The sequence below is a fragment of the Asterias rubens genome, chromosome 11 (genome assembly GCF_902459465.1).
Source record: "Asterias rubens chromosome 11, eAstRub1.3, whole genome shotgun sequence".
Classification (NCBI taxonomy): Eukaryota; Metazoa; Echinodermata; class Asteroidea; order Forcipulatida; family Asteriidae; genus Asterias; species Asterias rubens.
In genome coordinates, this window is record NC_047072.1 from 6,275,203 (window position 1) to 6,293,599 (window position 18,397).

Sequence of the window (18,397 nt, forward strand, 5' to 3'; positions counted from 1 at the left end):
TAAAGATGTTTTTAAAAGGTACCATTTGATTATTTGTTGACATGATTGCACATTTTACGAGACTAACTTATAGATTTATGATGTATGTGTTTATGCAATAAATAATATTATATAACACCCGAGCAGATCCTTGCCATTTGATTGGAGGATTGTCCGTCACGTGATAGCAAATAAAAGTGCCATTGCACGCTGAGTCACTCACAGTGCTTTTTCGTTCCATCCGAAAAGTACAATTGCACGCTGCCAGCGTGCAGTAGTACTTTTCGAATGGAACGAAAAAGCTGAGTAAACCATAGATATAGAATTAAAATAACTAGATCGGCCGCGCGTACAATACGCTGGTTCAGCCTGTGCGCTGCCATTAATCACGTGCTGACGGCAACGCGCAACATTTGAAATGATGTGACGAGCATGCTTTCGACGACCAAACACACATTTTGACTAAAACGAGGAGCCAAACGTCTTTAAATTTCCGGATACTGTAGTCTCTTTCCATCCATTTTAGAATAGACCTAACGTTTACCGAGTATTTCTTATGGTGTAGATGAAATGGTGAATAATTGTGCAGCAGCTACATGTAAAAGCCGAGGGAGGAGAAAAGAACCTGGAGGACAATCTCTCCCTAAACTGAGATACCATAGGTGAGTATGGTGAGTACAAGTACATGTACATGTACACTCATTATACAAATTTATGCGTGCACTATAGTTGGGATAAATGCTAGGCCTAATTTGTTGAGGGTGGTCGATGATACAGGAGTCCAGAGTCAGAGTTTGTTATTGAGGTTAAACTATTGGTTCTTTTCAGAAAACAAGAACAAAAGAAAGAAAAGAAATTTAGATAGATTACTAACACCAACGGCGAAGCAAACCGTATGCCCTACTAACCGGACAGTCAGTATAACCATAGCATAGAAATGCTTGCGTTCTGATTAAATCCAAAGGTGCATTCATCATCTGAGGCAACTGACATCATTTGAATTCATATTCGAAACAGACATCCAGCGCCAAGTTGCAGAGTTGTTTTTCAAGTGTGACATACAAACAAGCAACATTAAAGCTCATATTAACCTATAGACCCTATTGCTTTTTGTTTCCATCTCAGATTTCCCCTCAAGGACAAAAAGAGGATGTGCATTTCGTTGCACAGAGTAAACAGGAAGAGAGTGTTCCGTATGTATAATGGTACCACCACACCGTCACCTATGGCCAACCTTATGGAGAAAATGGAAGGAAGAGCAGCCCAAGATATGATTAAGAGTGGTGTGTTTTAGTCACCACAGCACACCCTTGATCCAGCTTATTCTTTCCTCCACGATCCATCACATGGAGAGAGCCTGGTATGTGGTAACCAGCATCGCTCGCCAGTATCTTCGAGTCAGGGCGTATGACTTCGGGGAAAAAACTACAGAGAAGCTTCACGGCCAGATATTACGAAGCGTGTGTTCTAAGTTGGTTTTGTTCAAAGGGCAATAAAACTGCAAAGGATATGACTGGTTTCAGACGATTGGTGATAGTTTTTACAAAATATTGTAGTCAACATTTAAAAGACTATTAGGACGCCAGTTGTTTAAATTATGACGGGTCCTCAACTTCTTTTAAGTTTGACCACAGTGGACCTCATAGAATTGCTTAAAACCCCTTCAGCGAAGCGAAACAGTCATTGTATTATTCCAAGATGTCATTACAAAGAATATACCAAAACATTTGGTAAAATTCTACCGTGGGGCCGTTTTCACATAGACTTTTGTTTTCGTTCATTTGAAAGAGAGCATGTTTTATCTCCTCGTCGGGGATTTGTTTACCCGAATCTTCAAGGATACTTTCAGGAATTGCTTAAGCTTCAATGTTCGACACAATTTCATCTAAATGGGCTTTGGATAAATTCTCTGAATTGTACAGGTTACTTTGGAACTCAGTTTATAGCATCATCGATCATTTTATTCAATCATTTATTTATTTTTTTGTTTATTTATTAATTTTTTTAATTATGTTTCCATTATTTAATTTTGTTTATCTTTTTTTTTTTTTTTAAGTGTTTTTTTTTTTTTATCAATATATTGTTTTTATTTATTGTTAACAATTCTTTATTGAGAACTTCAAAGTACATGGGGCGTCTTTCGATAATGATGAGTTCGTTGAAGCGTCTCTATAAATCTATCTTGTTTCAGCTGTCATGTCTTATGTTCGTCTGTTCTTTTGTTTGCGTGTCTGTCTGTCTTTTTGTGTTTTTTGTGTTTGTCTGTCTTTTTTTTTACAAGTTTCTACTTATCAAAACAGTCACATACTCTTATCTTATCATTACATTTATCCTGCTTAGGTCTTCATTGCTTTACTCCATAGCTTCATCTTGTCGACCCTTTCACAGAAGTATGGAAAAGAAATGTGTGTCTGAATGGAACTGGATTTATTGAATTTAAAAACTTTACTGGTTAATTGGTTAGTTTGAACTGCATTGAAGCTACCCACAAACATGTTAAGTCAATGTTAAGACGATCGTGTAATATGTACCCTACTTGTTAGTCACACGAAATTCGCATTGTCAATTATTTTTATTCTATATCTATGTCGTTAATATGAAGCAAACTGAGCGCGGTATTTAAAACGGTCGACTCCATAGATGTTGTATAATAAATACCATGATTGTTACTACGTTAAAAAGGTAGAAAAGTTCCCCGCCCAAAAAATAAAATAAAAATACAAGATAAATAAATAAATACAGAATTGATTGTGCACAATTCAAACAGTTCGGCCAACATTGTCTGTGAGACAAATAATTATTTAAAAGAAACTGCTGTAACCTGCAATATACAATATTCAACCGATGATCTGAAATGACACTTTCAGGTTTGAGGCATGCACCAATTCATTTTGATACGAGAACGTTCAAGGTCTTGTTTTCCTTCCAGTGCAACACCGCGCCTCAATCTAAAGTTTATTTTTAGCTTAATATGTGCAGTGAAGGACACTGTCTAGATGTGTTTGTTGTTATTAGCCTCGCAAGCTAATAACAAAGTTTGTTATCTAAAAATGCTTTCAAAACATCCACCTTGTAATGGTAAGGGGATTGTGTGAATAGAAGGGGGGGGGGGGAGGTATGAGCAATATTTACTCACCGTTCAAGAAGACTTTGTTACGATGGAAACGAAAGACACAACAAAGGCAAGTACCTGCCGCATTCAATACACAAAAAGAGCTCAAAGCATTGTTTGCTGTGGCCTCGCTCTTCTAAGTACGACACGCAGGGAAAAACAATAAAATATCAGTAAGCTCTGACTGTTCATCTACTGAAAGTGGTTCATTTATCGATGATCTTCTTAGAAGGAAGAATTGATATCAGTTCGAATCTCGACGCCTCAAAGTTTAGTCATTTTAATATGAAAAATGGTGTCTGCCAATCTACTCTCGTTTGTTCTGATTATAACCGCTTTAGCACGTCACGCCAGTGGATGTTACAATTTGCCGTGCATACCTGGATGGTACCCGTGGAGGGACCATTGTTACTTGGTCTACCCTCCTCCAGAGGAAACCGAAAGGTTCACATTTGTTCAAGGAGAGGAGTTTTGTAAAGGATTCCAAAATAAGCAGGTCAAAGGTCACTTGGTGTCAATACTCGACCAAGAAGAGCAAGATTTCGTCATCAGGCTGATGTCCAAGATTAGACCGGAAGGGCAGTTTTGGATTGGTCTGACTGACGCAGCAGTTGAAGGTTAGTTTTTTTATGGAGCAATTTTTCGAAAATAATTTATAACAAAATACGGCAGAGACATTGTAAATAGGAAATAGCAGAGTGAGAAGCCGATCATCTGAACAACTTGGGACAATAAAGGCACTGTGCATAATTGATAGTTGTCTATTACAATAACAATAATGTGAAAATTTTGAAAATTTTTATTCAATTGGTCTTCGACGTTGCAAGAGAAGGCCCATTTAAAGAAAAAAAAACACTCTCATTGTGTGCTAGTGTTGATGCCTAAAAGGACTCAGTCCCGAAGAAGTATTTCCCATATTATTGGAGTGAGAAACGCTCTTTCTCCAGAACTATTATTCAGAGGGAGCGGTTTCTCACAATGTTTTATACTGTCAGCAGCTCTCCATTGCTCACGTCCAAGTAATTGTTTATGCTAACAATGAATGTATCTAGTCCTAAAAGAACTAGACGATTAAGTTATTTGTAGGACTATCTTTGTGAAACTGACCCCTTATATCAGGACACTAATAGGTAATACAATTACTCGAGATAGTGATTTGTTTTAAAAAATAAAGTTGGTCTATAAAAGGCGTTTGAAACCGTTTTTTTGAATGAAATGCATATGGTTAGAAAGATGTTTTAAAAGTAGAATATAATGATCCACACAAGTATCACTCCAAATTGCACGGTTTTCCTTTTACGTCGCGAACTAACACGGTCGGCCATTTATGGGAGTCAAAATAAATGGCCGACCGTGTTAGTCGACGAGGTATAAAGAGAAAACCAAGCAATTTTGAGGCAGTTTTGTGTAGATCATTGTATTCTTTTCTATACAGTCTACCTAACAACCAGATTTCCCGACTTCAACGGCTCCAAAATACTGCTGCCCGCATTGTGACACTGTCTAGAAAATCCTGTTCTATCACCCCCATTCTGAAACAACTACACTGGCTCCCTATCTCTCAACGAATCATCTTCAAGCTGATGCTCATTGTCCACAAAGCTCTAAATGGCAAGGCTCCCCACTATATTTCTGAACTGCTTCAAGTTTACACTCCATCAAGGAATCTTCGATCAAGTTCCATGCTTCTCCTCATTGAACCCAAGTCTCGACACTCATGGGGTGACAGGTCTTTTTCTTCAGCCGCGCCACGCATCTGGAACTCTCTACCACTTAATCTTCGATCTTGTGTTTGTACCGCAAAATTCAAGTCTCTTCTCAAAACTTATCTTATGTCACAGGTTTTCAATGACTAATTTTGTTGTGTCTGTTTTTCTTTGTGTTTTGTTTTTGTTTTTGTTTTGGTTTTGGTTTTACTGCGCCTTGAACACCCAGCAGGGTGGATATGTGCGCATTACAAGTCTTATTATTATTATTATTTATTATTCTACTTTTACAACATCTTTCTACCCGTAAGCATTTTATAATAAACGGTTACAGGAGGCTTTTCGAAGTTCACAGATTTACAAATAACTTACAGGGTTTACAGAAGGCAATGGTGAAAGACTTCTCTTGAAATATCATTCCATGAAATGTTTTACTTTTTGAGAAAACAGCAAAACAATATAAATTCTCGTTAACGAGAATTACGGACTTATTTTAAACACATGTCATCACACGGCGAAACGCGCGGAAACAAGGGTGGGTTTTTCCGTTGTTTTCTCCCGACTCCGATGACCGATTGAGCCAAAATTTTCACAGGCTTGTTATTTGATATAGAAGTTGTGGTACACAAAGTGTGGGCCTTGGACAACACTGTTTACCGAAAGGGTCCAATGGCTTTTTTAATGTTACAGGTGTCTTCAAGTGGACGGACGGTAGCGTGCTGGAGTATACGAACTGGGCAGAGGATCAACCCGATGAAGGCTGGCCAGACGAGGATTATGTGGTAATGACCATAGATGAAAAATGGAATGATGCAAGAGGAGACCAAGACCACCCTCGTCAACAAATCATATGTAAAATGACGCAGTTTGCCAATACTAGAAAACTGACTGACTATTGCCGCAGAAAATGATGGGCATTTTTCATTGTGTAATTAAAATCTGTACTTTTGAACAAAATTAGCACGGCATTATTATCAATGAATTTTAGCAAATAATAATAATGTGGCTTTATCATTTGGTGGATACCACAATAATCGTAACTTGCTGACAAGTTTTGGTGGTTAATTACAAATACATGGCGTTTGTGCAAAATCAATCAAAATATTTTGTTTGCACCCTCAAGGTCTTATAAAACTAAATTCAAGCTGAATGCAGAAATTACGCTTCACGTTGCTTTGTCTTTGCAAGGGGCACAATTCCTTCGTAAAAAAAGTTTGACACAAAATGTAAAGGGGACTGATATCGTCATAAATAATAACAATAGTAAACAGGCCTCCAAGGCTGTATGAACTCTCGACAGTTACTGCACGCACTCGCACTGGCAGATCGATCATGTGATAAAAAAACAAAACAGTAATGCATTTACGTTCGGTAATTGTCAAAGACCAGTCTTCTCACTTGGTGTATCCCAACATAAGCATATAATAACAAACCTGTGAAAATTTGGTCGTCGAAGTTGCGAGACAATGATGAAACAAAAGACACCCTTGTTAGAAGAATTTGTGTGTGTTCAGATAGGAATAAAATACGTCTAAAGTCTTTTATTGTTTTAGTGAGAAAATATCTCTTTCTCAAAAACTACGTTGCTTCAGAGGGAGTCATTTTCCACAATGTTTTACACTATCAACTGCTCTCCAATGCTTGTTACCAAGTCAGTTTTTAAGTTAATATTTGTTTTGAGTAATTACCAAACGTGTACCTTTACAATAAGGCACGTAAAAGTTTGTTTGCAGTCAATGCAGCCATTAAAGGTAGAAAGGCCTACTTTTGTATTACGGTGTAATTACAAAAGTCCCTTTCATGCAAGCCACATACTCTTCAACAACAAGCTTGCAAATAACATAATTTCACTGACCCCCAAAACACTAAATAGAGGGATCGCACAAGACGTCATCGACACAGCACCATCTTTGATGATGGATAAGCACGTGTGTGTTGAAAAACACATTTAATACTATCAACCAATGATAGCCTTCCATACGGCCACGTTTCATCAAAGATGGCGGCCAATGTAAGGGTTTGATACGAGAAGACAAAAACTTGGTTGCAATGGCCGGATGTAAAACCAAAACTTGATGCAATTTCGTTGCAGTCATCGATAAAACTATGTAGGTGAAACTGTTGTAGGACGATCATTGTCTGCAAAACAACATCTTTCATTGTTTGACATCAATTACGGCGGCCAAAATGCAGTTTGTCTATATTGCACGATCAATGGGTGTGTGTTGTTGTTTTTTTTTTTTTGTTTTTTTTTGGGGGGGGGGGGGGGTTGGAATTTAGCGGATATAGTGATGGGGTTTTGAATCTACTTTTGGCTGTATTTTTTATCATCAGCGGTTGATCTTCATTTAAGCCAGTGGACACTATTGGTAATTGTCAAAGACCAGTCTTCTCACTTGGTGTATCTCAACATATACATAAAATAACAAACCTGTGAAAATTTGAGCTCAATCGGTCGTCGAAGTTGCGAGATAATAATGAAAGAAAAAATCCTTGACATACGGAGTTATTTGCTTTCAGATGCTTGATTTAAAGACCTCAAGGTCTCGAAATCAAATCCGGGGAAAATTACCGGTTTTTTGGGGGATAAAATACTACAAAAAAATCATTGGAATTTTGTTATTTCGTCTTTTTTGGTGAAGTTACAGTTGCATGCCTCAAAACTTGATGCAACTTATCATAATAATATGGGCAATTCCAAGCAAAAATGGACAGGACACCAAAAAATCATATGAAATCAATTTATTTTTAGTTGTTGACAAGGAATGAACCCAATTTTTCCAAATAAGAACTCAGCTTGGGCTCCATGTAGGCGTGGCTACAAAACTGTAATGCGACTGACCGTAATACGACTGACCATGTTTTGCCATGTATACCTAAAAGTTCAAGTTATTTTATGCATAATGCATAAAATAACAATTGGTGCAAAAGAATAATGAAAGAAAAACATCCTTGTTGCACAAATGTGTGTGCTTTCAGATGCCTAAAGGGCAAGTCTTTTATTATTTTAGTGAGAAATTACCTCTTTCTCAAAACCTATGTTAATCAGAGGAAGTAATTTCTCACAATATTTCGATGACCAATTGAGCTCAAATTCTCACAGGTTTGTTATTTTATGCATGTGGGATACAGCAAGTGAGAAGACTGGTCTTTGACAATTACCAAAAGTGTCCACTGTTTTCAGCCACAGGGAAGCGGCAGCAGAGGGATCACCTTGAGGGGATGCACCTTTTTGTTTCGAACATCAAGTAATACAAACCACAAGGGAAACTGACAGGGTAAACTTTGAATATTACCCAGTCAGTCTTCTGTGGTTTATACATGTACGCCTAATTGATTAATCTTGATACAATTTCATCACTGTTGTATGGTGTTCTAACCCCCACCCTCAACCTGTTACTGACTCCTAGGATGCACTACTGCACCAATTTCACAATTTATTTATCACTTGATTTTATATGACACATTTTTATAGTACAACATCAATTTCGAAAGTAGTAAGTATCACTATGTAATTACTTAAGATGTTTTTAAAAGGTACCATTTGATTATTTGTTGACATGATTGCAAATTTTACGAGACTAACTTATAGATTTATGATGTATGTGTTAATGCAATAAATACTATTATATAACCGATCAGATCCTTTCCATTTGATTGGAGGATTGTCCGTCACGTGATAGCAAATAAAAGTGCCATTGCACGCTGAGTCACTCACCGTGCTTTTTCGTTCCATCCGAAAAGTACCATTGCACGCTGCCAGCGTGCAATAGTACTTTTCGGATGGAACGAAAAAGCTGAGTAAACACATATCACTGCGTGCGCGTGTCTTTGGTAACGCAGCAGTGTTACTGCAAGGTAGTAAAATTACTTAACATTCGGCTTCTACAATTAAAAATTGTAGGCCTACGTTTTGTTTGTTTTGAAAGTTGTATCTTTTAATCAAAATGACAAAGATCTACTTGGATGTTATATAAAACAAATAATGAATGTTTTTAATTCGTGCAATGGTGCGAAATGTTCATTCGTTGAAGACTGGAATGTTCCATTCAACTCGGCTCCGCCTCGTTGAATGGAACATTCCATCTTTCAACTCATGAACATATTCGCACCATTGCACTCATAAACATTCATTATGTGTATACTAATTGTCTAGCAGTATTGTTGATGCCTATTATGTTATATGACACCTGTGTGGCACCTTACTGTGTACAATTTTCAGCTCACATAGGGTCATAGGGTCATTTTGTGCAGTTTGTAGTTCATAAAACTGGTTTTGTAAAATTTAATTAGAGCTACTGGTTAATTAAGAGCGGCCCAAAGTAACTGTTTGGCCAAAAAGGACATTCGTTTTTGACAAAACAAAATTTATGATTTATTTTTGTATAAAATGTTTGCATAATTTTCACTATATGTATGTACATCCCTTTTTATCTTTACAAATTTTAAAGCGTAGTTATAATAACGTATAGCACCGAACAAAATGAGTTGTGTCTGAGTTGTATTTTATTTGTTGAATGGATTTAAAATAAATGCAAATTAAAGAAGAGAGATTTAAACAGTACTGCACTGTAGTTTGATTAAAACTAGTCCATATTCGTTGTATGTTTGGATACATTATATGACAGTTAATTTCATTTGAGATGTGGGTAGTCAGAAATGGGGCAAAATATATTCTTTGGTTGTTAATAGCGATCTTTGAAACGTCAAATATGTAAATGTACTTCCAAGAAGTGCAAGACACATAATATTATAACAGCTGAAAGTACCGCCTGTCACGACCCAAATTCCTGAATGTCAGAGATTTCAATAACAAACAAAAACATAACCCCTTCCCTGGAAAATAAGGGTATAACAAAAGTAATCAAAACAGACAAGCACAATGAGAAGTGGCAAGCATGTTCAATTATATTAAACCACTACGAAAACAAGAATAATTAAGGCATTACAAAAAGTCAGCTTGGCAGTTGTGATAATACGGAGGGGGAGGGGGGGGGGCACGTCCTGGATTGTAATCAAATTGTGAGAAGCGTTACTGCGCTTATGCTTCTTTCGGATTCAAACATTTGGGGACCATAATAACCGCAGTACTTCTAAGTTAAACGCTTTATGTCCAAAGTAGGCCTAATTAGCTGCTAATTAGCCTAATTGCTAGTAGTTTTCAGGAGTTAATTCCAAACATAATAAGACCCATATAAAGGGCGTAGGCCGACTGGACGCAGTTGGTATAATTACTGAAAACAACGATTTTAGCATAACAATTTACTTTGATCACGAGCAATGGAGAGCTGTTTCAAAAGACACTTGACATCTTTGGATATAAGCATCAAATGCCATGTATTCCCACTTGGTGTATCTTAACATAGTAATCGCTTAAAATAACAAATCTGTGCAAAATTGGACTCAGTACTGAGTCATCTCTTAATAGTTTTCAAGACCCAAAATGGCAAAGTTGTTCCGTAAGGCTTGACCTTTAATTGTTGTCTAAGAAGTTCGTGAAATTATATTTTCGTGAAAAAATTGTGCATCCGTTTTCATTGATGATCCTTTAGAATTGTTTATAAATAAATCAAGTCATGTTTACTCCACTCAGGAGAAAATTAACGCAACTAATTAAAGACACAAGGGGATATTAAGAACTTAAGGCTGGTCCTAAAATCTCGTCCAAACTCCTCGAGATAAGACTAGTCTTTAACTCTTTTTGTGAAATCCAACCAAGCTCTTCAACTCAGCAAATGACAAAAAATAGTCTTTCGAAATTCAGCTTTGAATCTTGCTGAACACATTTGCGTCTACACACCCAACCAATGAAGGGTGATTATTTTAGGACGGTTTGCAGATCATGTGCCGGCCAGGTCTAAAAATAGTACAGGGCGAGCGGAAACGCTCATTAATATGCAGCAAACCGGAGCGCGTATTTTGAGACGCTCATTAATATGAAGCAAACTGAGCGCGGTATTTAAAACGGTCGACTCCATAGATGTTGTATAATAAATACCATGATTGTTACTACGTTAAAAAGGTAGACAAGTTCCCCGCCCAAAAAATAAAATAAAAATACAAGATAAATAAATAAATACAGAATTGATTGTGCACAATTCAAACAGTTCGGCCAACATTGTCTGTGAGACAAATAATTATTTAAAAGAAACTGCTGTAACCTGCAATATACAATATTCAACCGATGATCTGAAATGACACTTTCAGGTTTGAAGGCATGCACCAATTCATTTTGATACGAGAACGTTCAAGGTCTTGTTTTCCTTCCAGTGCAACACCGCGCCTCAATGTAAAGTTTATTTTTAGCTTATGTGCAGTGAACGACACTGTCTAGATGTGTTTGTTGTTATTAGCCTCGCAAGCTAATAACAAAGTTTGTTATCTAAAATGCTTTCAAAACATCCACCTTGTAATGGTAAGGGGATTGTGTGAATAGAAGGGGGCTGGGGAGGTATGAGCAATATTTACTCACCGTTCAAGAAGACTTTGTTACGATGGAAACGAAAGACACAACAAAGGCAAGTACCTGCCGCATTCAATACACAAAAAGAGCTCAAAGCATTGTTTGTTGTGGCCTCGCTCTTCTAAAATATCAGTAAGCTCTGACTGTTCATCCACTGAAAGTGGTTCATTTATCGATGATCTTCTTAGAAGGCAGAATTGATATCAGTTCGAATCTCGACGCCTCAAAGTCTAGTCATTTTAATATGAAAAATGGTGTCTGCCAATCTACTCTCGTTTGCTTTGATTATAACCGCTTTAGCACGTCACGCCAGTGGATGTTACAATTTGCCGTGCATACCTGGATGGTACCCGTGGAGGGACCATTGTTACTTGGTCTACCCTCCTCCAGAGGAAACCAAATGGTTCACATTTGATCAAGGAGAGGAGTTTTGTAAAGGATTCCAAAATAAGCAGGTCAAAGGACACTTGGTGTCAATACTCGACCAAGAAGAGCAAGATTTCGTCATCAGGCTGATGTCCAAGATTAGACCGGAAGGGCAGTTTTGGATTGGTCTGACTGACGCAGCAGTTGAAGGTTAGTTTTTTTATGGAGCAATTTTTCGAAAATAATTTATAATAAAACACGGCAGAGACATTGTTAAAAATAGGATATATCAGTGTGAGAAGCCGGTCATCTGAACAACTTGGGACAATAAAGACACTGTGCATAATTGATAGTTGTCTATTATATAAGACCAGCATTCTCACCCCATGCTTGGTGTATCCCAACATTGTGCATGAAATAATAAATCTGTGAAAGTTTTGACTCAATGGGAGACTTTTTGAGAGCTCTGCCACTAGAGGGCAGCAGACCTACCAGGTAAGGGTGCTCATCTCCTATAGCAAACAATGGTAAATGCTAAAAATTCAAAAATACTCAAACAATATTTAGAAGTCTCTCAGCCTCTTGAAAATTAAATCAGATACATTGTCATACAAGTAAACTTCAGATTTCTTCTCAATTTTTGGTAGGTCAGCATTTTGGAATTTTTGCTAATTACCCTAGAAGAAACACTCCCAAAAACTCATGCACACCGCTTGTTTTTCCTTGGGGAACTCGTGTCCAGTACGTCCTGTTCCAGAACAGTTTGGTTTATGCTGGCAATGTGTTATGAAAAACAAAATACAGTTTGTCTAAATCTAAAATACAAAATCAAAAACACGCAAAACACAAGGTATTTGCTGTCTGTGACCGTCACTCATGCTTCTCCTATTCCTAAGTTGTTGACATTACCTGGTGAAGAGCGCCCTCTCTTGTTGATTGGCAGATAGTCCAAAGTTTCCCATTGGTCGTCGACGTTGCAAGAGAAGGCCTATTTAAAGGCAGTGGACACGATTGGTAATTATCAAAGACTAGCCTTCCCAGTTTTAGTCTAATAATTATTTTGAGTAATTACCAATAGTGTCCACTGCCTTTAAAGAAGAAAAAACCCACTTGTTGTGTGCTAGTGTTGATGAAAAAGAATTTCCCATAATTTGAGTGAGAAACGCTCTTTCTCCAGAACTATAATTCAGAGGGAGCGGTTTCTCACATTGTTTTATACTGTAAGCAGCTCTCCATTGCTCACTTCCAAGTAATTTTTTATGCTAACAATTAATTTATCTGGTTCTAGAAGAACTAGATGCATGAAAGCCCTTGGACCCTTTCGGTAAACAGTGTTGTCCATGGCCCACACTTTGTGTACCACAACTTCTATATCAAATAACAAACCTGTGAATATTTAGGTTCAATCGGTCATCGGAGTCGGGAGAAAACAACGGAAAAACCCACCCTTGTTTCCGCGCGTTTCGCCGTGTCATGACATGTGTTTAAAATAAATCCGTAATTCTCGTTAACGAGAATTTTTATTGTTTTGCCGTTTTCTCAAAAAGTAAAGCATTCCATGGAATAATATTTCAAGAGAAGTCTTTCACCATTGCCTTCTGTAAACCCTGTATGTTATTTGTAAATCTGTGAACTTTTACTTTTTTTCTGAACCGAAAGGGTCCAATGGCTTTAAGTTACATATAGGACTATCTTTGTGAAACTGACCCCTTATCAGGACACTTTAGGCAATACAGTTACTCAAAATAGTGATTTGTTTTAAAAATTAACGTTACAGGTGTTTTCAAGTGGACGGACGGTAGCGTGCTGGAGTATACGAACTGGAAAGAGGGTCAACCCGATGCATGGAATACAGACAATGATCATGTGGTAATGACCATAGATGAAAAATGGAATGATGCAAGAGGAGCAGACCAAAACAAAGCTCGTCAAAAAATAATGTGTAAAATGACGCAGTTTGCCAATACTAGAAAACTGACTGACTATTGCCGCAGAAAATGATGGACATTTTTCATTGTGTAATTAAAATCTGTACTTTTGAACAAAATTAGCACGGCATTATTATCAATGAATTTTAGCAAATAATAATAATATGGCTTTATCATTAATTTGGTGGATACCACAAGAATCGTAACTTGCTGACAAGTTTTTGTGGTTAATTACAAGGCGTTTGTGCAAAATCTATCAACATATTTTGTTTGCACCCTTAAGGTCTTAAAACTAAAATTCGAGCTGAATACAGCAATTAAAGATACATGCTGCTTTGTCTTTGCAAGGGGCACAATTCCTTCGTAAAAAAAGTTTGACACAAAATGTAAAGTTGTGATTATACGGAGGGGGGGGGGGGGGGGGGCACGTCCTGGATTGTAATCAAATTGTGAGAAGCGTTACTGCGCTAATGCTTCTTTCGGATTCAAACATTTGGGGACCATAATAACCGCAGTACTTCTAAGTTAAACGCTTTCTGTCCAAAGTAGGCCTAATTAGCTGCTAATTAGCCTAATTGCTAGTAGTTTTCAGGAGTTAATTCCAAACATAATAAGACCCATATAAAGGGCGTAGGCCGACTGGACGCAGTTGGTATAATTACTGAAAACAACGATTTTAGCATAACAATTTACTTTGATCACGAGCAATGGAGAGCTGTTTCAAAAGACACTTGACATCTTTGGATATAAGCATCAAATGCCATGTATTCTCACTTGGTGTATCTTAACATAGTAATCGCTTAAAATAACAAATCTGTGCAAAATTGGACTCAGTACTGAGTCATCTCTTAATAGTTTTCAAGACCCAAAATGGCAAAGTTGTTCCGTAAGGCTTGACCTTTAATTGTTGTCTAAGAAGTTCGTGAAATTATATTTTCGTGAAAAAATTGTGCATCCGTTTTCATTGATGATCCTTTAGAATTGTTTATAAATAAATCAAGTCATGTTTACTCCACTCAGGAGAAAATTAACGCAACTAATTAAAGACACAAGGGGATATTAAGAACTTAAGGCTGGTCCTAAAATCTCGTCCAAACTCCGAACTCTTTTTGTGAAATCCAACCAAGCTCTTCAACTCAGCAAATGACAAAAAATAGTCTTTCTAAATTCAGCTTTGAATCTTGCTGAACACATTTTGCGTCTACACACCCAACCAATGAAGGGTGATTATTTTAGAACGGTTTGCAGATCATGTGCCGGCCAGGTCTAAAAATAGTACAGGGCGAGCGGAAACGCTCATTAATATGCAGCAAACCGGAGCGCGTATTTGAGACGCTCATTAATATGAAGCAAACTGAGTGCGGTATTTAAAACGGTCGACTCCATAGATGTTGTATAATAAATACCATGATTGGTACTACGTTAAAAAGGTAGACAAGTTCCCCGCCCAAAAAAATAAAATAAAAATACAAGATAAATAAATAAATACAGAATTGATTGTGCACAATTCAAACAGTTCGGCCAACATTGTCTGTGAGACAAATAATTATTTAAAAGAAACTGCTGTAACCTGCAATATACAATATTCAACCGATGATCTGAAATGACACTTTCAGGTTTGAAGGCATGCACCAATTCATTTTGATACGAGAACGTTCAAGGTCTTGTTTTCCTTCCAGTGCAACACCGCGCCTCAATCTAAAGTTTATTTTTAGCTTATGTGCAGTGAACGACACTGTCTAGATGTGTTTGTTGTTATTAGCCTCTCAAGCTAATAACAAAGTTTGTTATCTAAAATGCTTTCAAAACATCCACCTTGTAATGGTAAGGGGATTGTGTGAATAGAAGGGGGGGGGGGGAGGTATAGACCGAGACCAAGGAACAACAAAATTTTAACCCAACCAGAGCAATATTTATGTGTCTTAGTTACATGAAACACAATATTTATACTGCGTACTTTGACACGACCCTAGAACTGAGGATTGTTTATTATTATGACGAGCATGCATCTTCAATTATAAAGAAAGTAAAATAAAAAAATTAAAAAGACCAACGATTTTTTTTTAATAGGATGCCAATAAAAAAAGGTAAATCTCAGCGTTCTTGGTAATAAATCATAGCAATGAACAATTCGTCTCTCTCCTTATTATAATACCGCAAGTCGCATTTTTATTGTGTGCTGAATCTGCAAAAAAAAAATCAACCATTTTGTTTTATTTTGACGGAAGGAAGTCCCGACAATAAGAAGATTTGATTCAAACGAACCAGGACTATTGTTAGGGATCTCGACTTTCGAAAAGCCTTAATTAAAATTGGATTAGATTATCATCTTACAGGAAAGGAAGTGTGGATTGGTTTTGGGTTTTTAATTAAGTTTTGTCTTCAAACTGTTAGGCCCTACAAAATTACCCTTTTCGGCTAGCTTGGCCCCGCGGTTGTTTTGAAAATTGCACGTGCTTTGCGTACGTGCTTAGGGCTTCAGACGAGAGAACGGAGCCTAAATCTAAAGCTGAAGCCTTGGATTCGAAAGGGCCTATGCAGATTATATTTATTTAAAGAGGGTGAGGTTTCCACAAATCCGGGGAGGGGGGGGGGGGTGGGGTCCCTATCTCACCGTTCAAGAAGACTTTGTTACGATGGAAACGAAAGACACAACAAAGGCAAGTACCTGCCGCATTCAATACACAAAAAGAGCTCAAAGCATTGTTTGCTGTGGCCTCGCTCTTCTAAGTACGACACGCAGGGAAAAACAATAAAATATCAGTAAGCTCTTACTGTTCATCAACTGAAAGTGGTTCATTTAACGATGATCTTCGTATGAAGGCAGAATTGATATCAGTTGGAGCCTCGACGCCTCAAAGTACTGTGGATATAGAGCGACTCGTCAATTTAATATTAAAAATGGTGTCTGTCAATCTACTCTCGTTTGTTCTGATTATAACCGCTTTAGCACGTCACGCCAGTGGATGTTACAATTTGCCGTGCATACCTGGATGGTACCCGTGGAGGGACCATTGTTACTTGGTCTACCCTCCTCCAGAGGAAACCAAATGGTTCACATTTGATCAAGGAGAGGAGTTTTGTAATGGATTCCAAAATAAGCAGGTCAAAGGTCACTTGGTGTCAATACTCGACCAAGAAGAGCAAGATTTCGTCATCAGGCTGATGTCCAAGATTAGACCGGAAAAGCACTTTTGGATTGGTCTGACTGACGCAGCAGTTGAAGGTTAGTTTTTTTATGGAGCAATTTTTCGAAAATAATTTATAACAAATTACGGCAGAGACATTGTAAATAGGAAATATCAGAGTGAGAAGTCGGTCATCTGAACAACTTGGGACAATAAAGGCACTGGACATAATTGATAGTTGTCTATTACAATAACAATAATGTGAACATTTTGAAATTTTTTACTCAATTGGTCTTCGACGTTGCAAGAGAAGGCCCATTTAAAGAAAAAAACACTCTCATTGTGTGCTAGTGTTGATGCCTAAAAGGGCTCAGTCCCGAAGAAGTATTTCCCATATTATTTGAGTGAGAAACGCTCTTTCTCCAGAACTATTATTCAGAGGGAGCGGTTTCTCACAATGTGTTATACTGTCAGCAGCTCTCCATTGCTCACTTCCAAGTAATTGTTTATGCTAACAATGAATGTATCTAGTCCTAAAAGAACTAGACGATTAAGTTATTTGTAGGACTATCTTTGTGAAACTGACCCCTTATATCAGGACACTTTAGGTAATACAATTACTCGAGATAGTGATTTGTTTTAAAAAATAAAGTTGGTCTATAAAAGGCGTTTGAAACCGTTTTTTTTTAATGAAATGCATATGGTTAGAAAGATGTTTTAAAAGTAGAATATAATGATCCACACAAGTATCACTCCAAATTGCACGGTTTTCCTTTTACGTCGCGAACTAACACGGTCGGCCATTTATGGGAGTCAAAATAAATGGCCGACCGTGTTAGTCGACGAGGTAAAGAGAAAACCAAGCAATTTTGAGGCAGTTTTGTGTAGATCATTGTATTCTACTTTTACAACATCTTTCTACCCATAAGCATTTTATAATAAACGGTTACAGAACGCTTTTCGAAGACCAACTCGACCGATCCAATGCATTGGACCCTTTCGGTTCAGAAAAGAAAAAAAAAGTTCACAGATTTACAAATAACTTACAGGGTTTACAGAAGCAATGGTGAAAGACTTCTCTGGAAATATTATTCCATGAAATGCTTTACTTTTTGAGAAAACAGCAAAACAATAAAAATTCTCGTCAACGAGAATTACGGATTTATTTTAAACACAAACATGTCATGACACGGCGAAACGCGCGGAAACAAGAGTGGGTTTTTCCATTGTTTTCTCCCGACTCCGATGACCGATTGAGCCTAAATTTTCACAGGTTTGTTATTTGATATAAAAGGTTGTGGTACACAAAGTGTGGGCCATGGACAACACTGTTTACCGAAAGGGTCCAATGGCTTTTTTAATGTTACAGGTGTCTTCAAGTGGACGGACGGTAGCGTGCTGGAGTATGCGAACTGGGCAGGGAAACAACCCGATGCAGCCTGGTCAGACGAGGATTATGTGGAAATGATCATGGATGAAAAATGGAATGATGCAAGAGGAGACCAAGACCACGCTCGTCAAAAAATAATGTGTAAAATGACGCAGTTTGCCAATACTAGAAAACTGACTGACTATTGCCGCAGAAAATGATGGACATTTTTCATTGTGTAATTAAAATCTGTACTTTTGAACAAAATTAGCACGGCATCAATGAATTTTAGCAAATAATGATAATATGGCTTTATCATTTGGTGGATACCACAATAATCGTAACT

At 37.5% G+C, this 18,397-nt stretch overlaps 1 protein-coding gene across 1 annotated transcript; it reads left to right on the forward strand.

Annotated features, from left to right (window-relative positions):
* Positions 1–3,383: 3,383 nt before the first annotated feature.
* On the forward strand, positions 3,384–18,272 carry LOC117296655 (C-type mannose receptor 2-like). Its single transcript, XM_033779681.1, has 5 exons — positions 3,384–3,708; positions 5,488–5,649; positions 11,561–11,836; positions 16,505–16,780; positions 18,052–18,272. The coding sequence occupies exons 1-5, from the start codon at positions 3,384–3,386 to the stop codon at positions 18,270–18,272; spliced, it is 1,260 nt and encodes a 419-aa protein (XP_033635572.1).
* The last annotated feature ends 125 nt before the right edge of the window (positions 18,273–18,397 follow it).

Bases quoted from the DNA above. Each gene is read 5' to 3' on its own strand.
- LOC117296655 (XM_033779681.1), top strand. From the start codon at position 3,384: ATGGTGTCTGCCAATCTACTCTCGTTTGTTCTGATTATAACCGCTTTA. The intron at 5,650-11,560 runs GTAAAATGACGC...TAACCGCTTTAG, and splicing joins CCCTCGTCAACAAATCATAT to CACGTCACGCCAGTGGATGT. The intron at 11,837-16,504 runs GTTAGTTTTTTT...TAACCGCTTTAG, and splicing joins GACTGACGCAGCAGTTGAAG to CACGTCACGCCAGTGGATGT.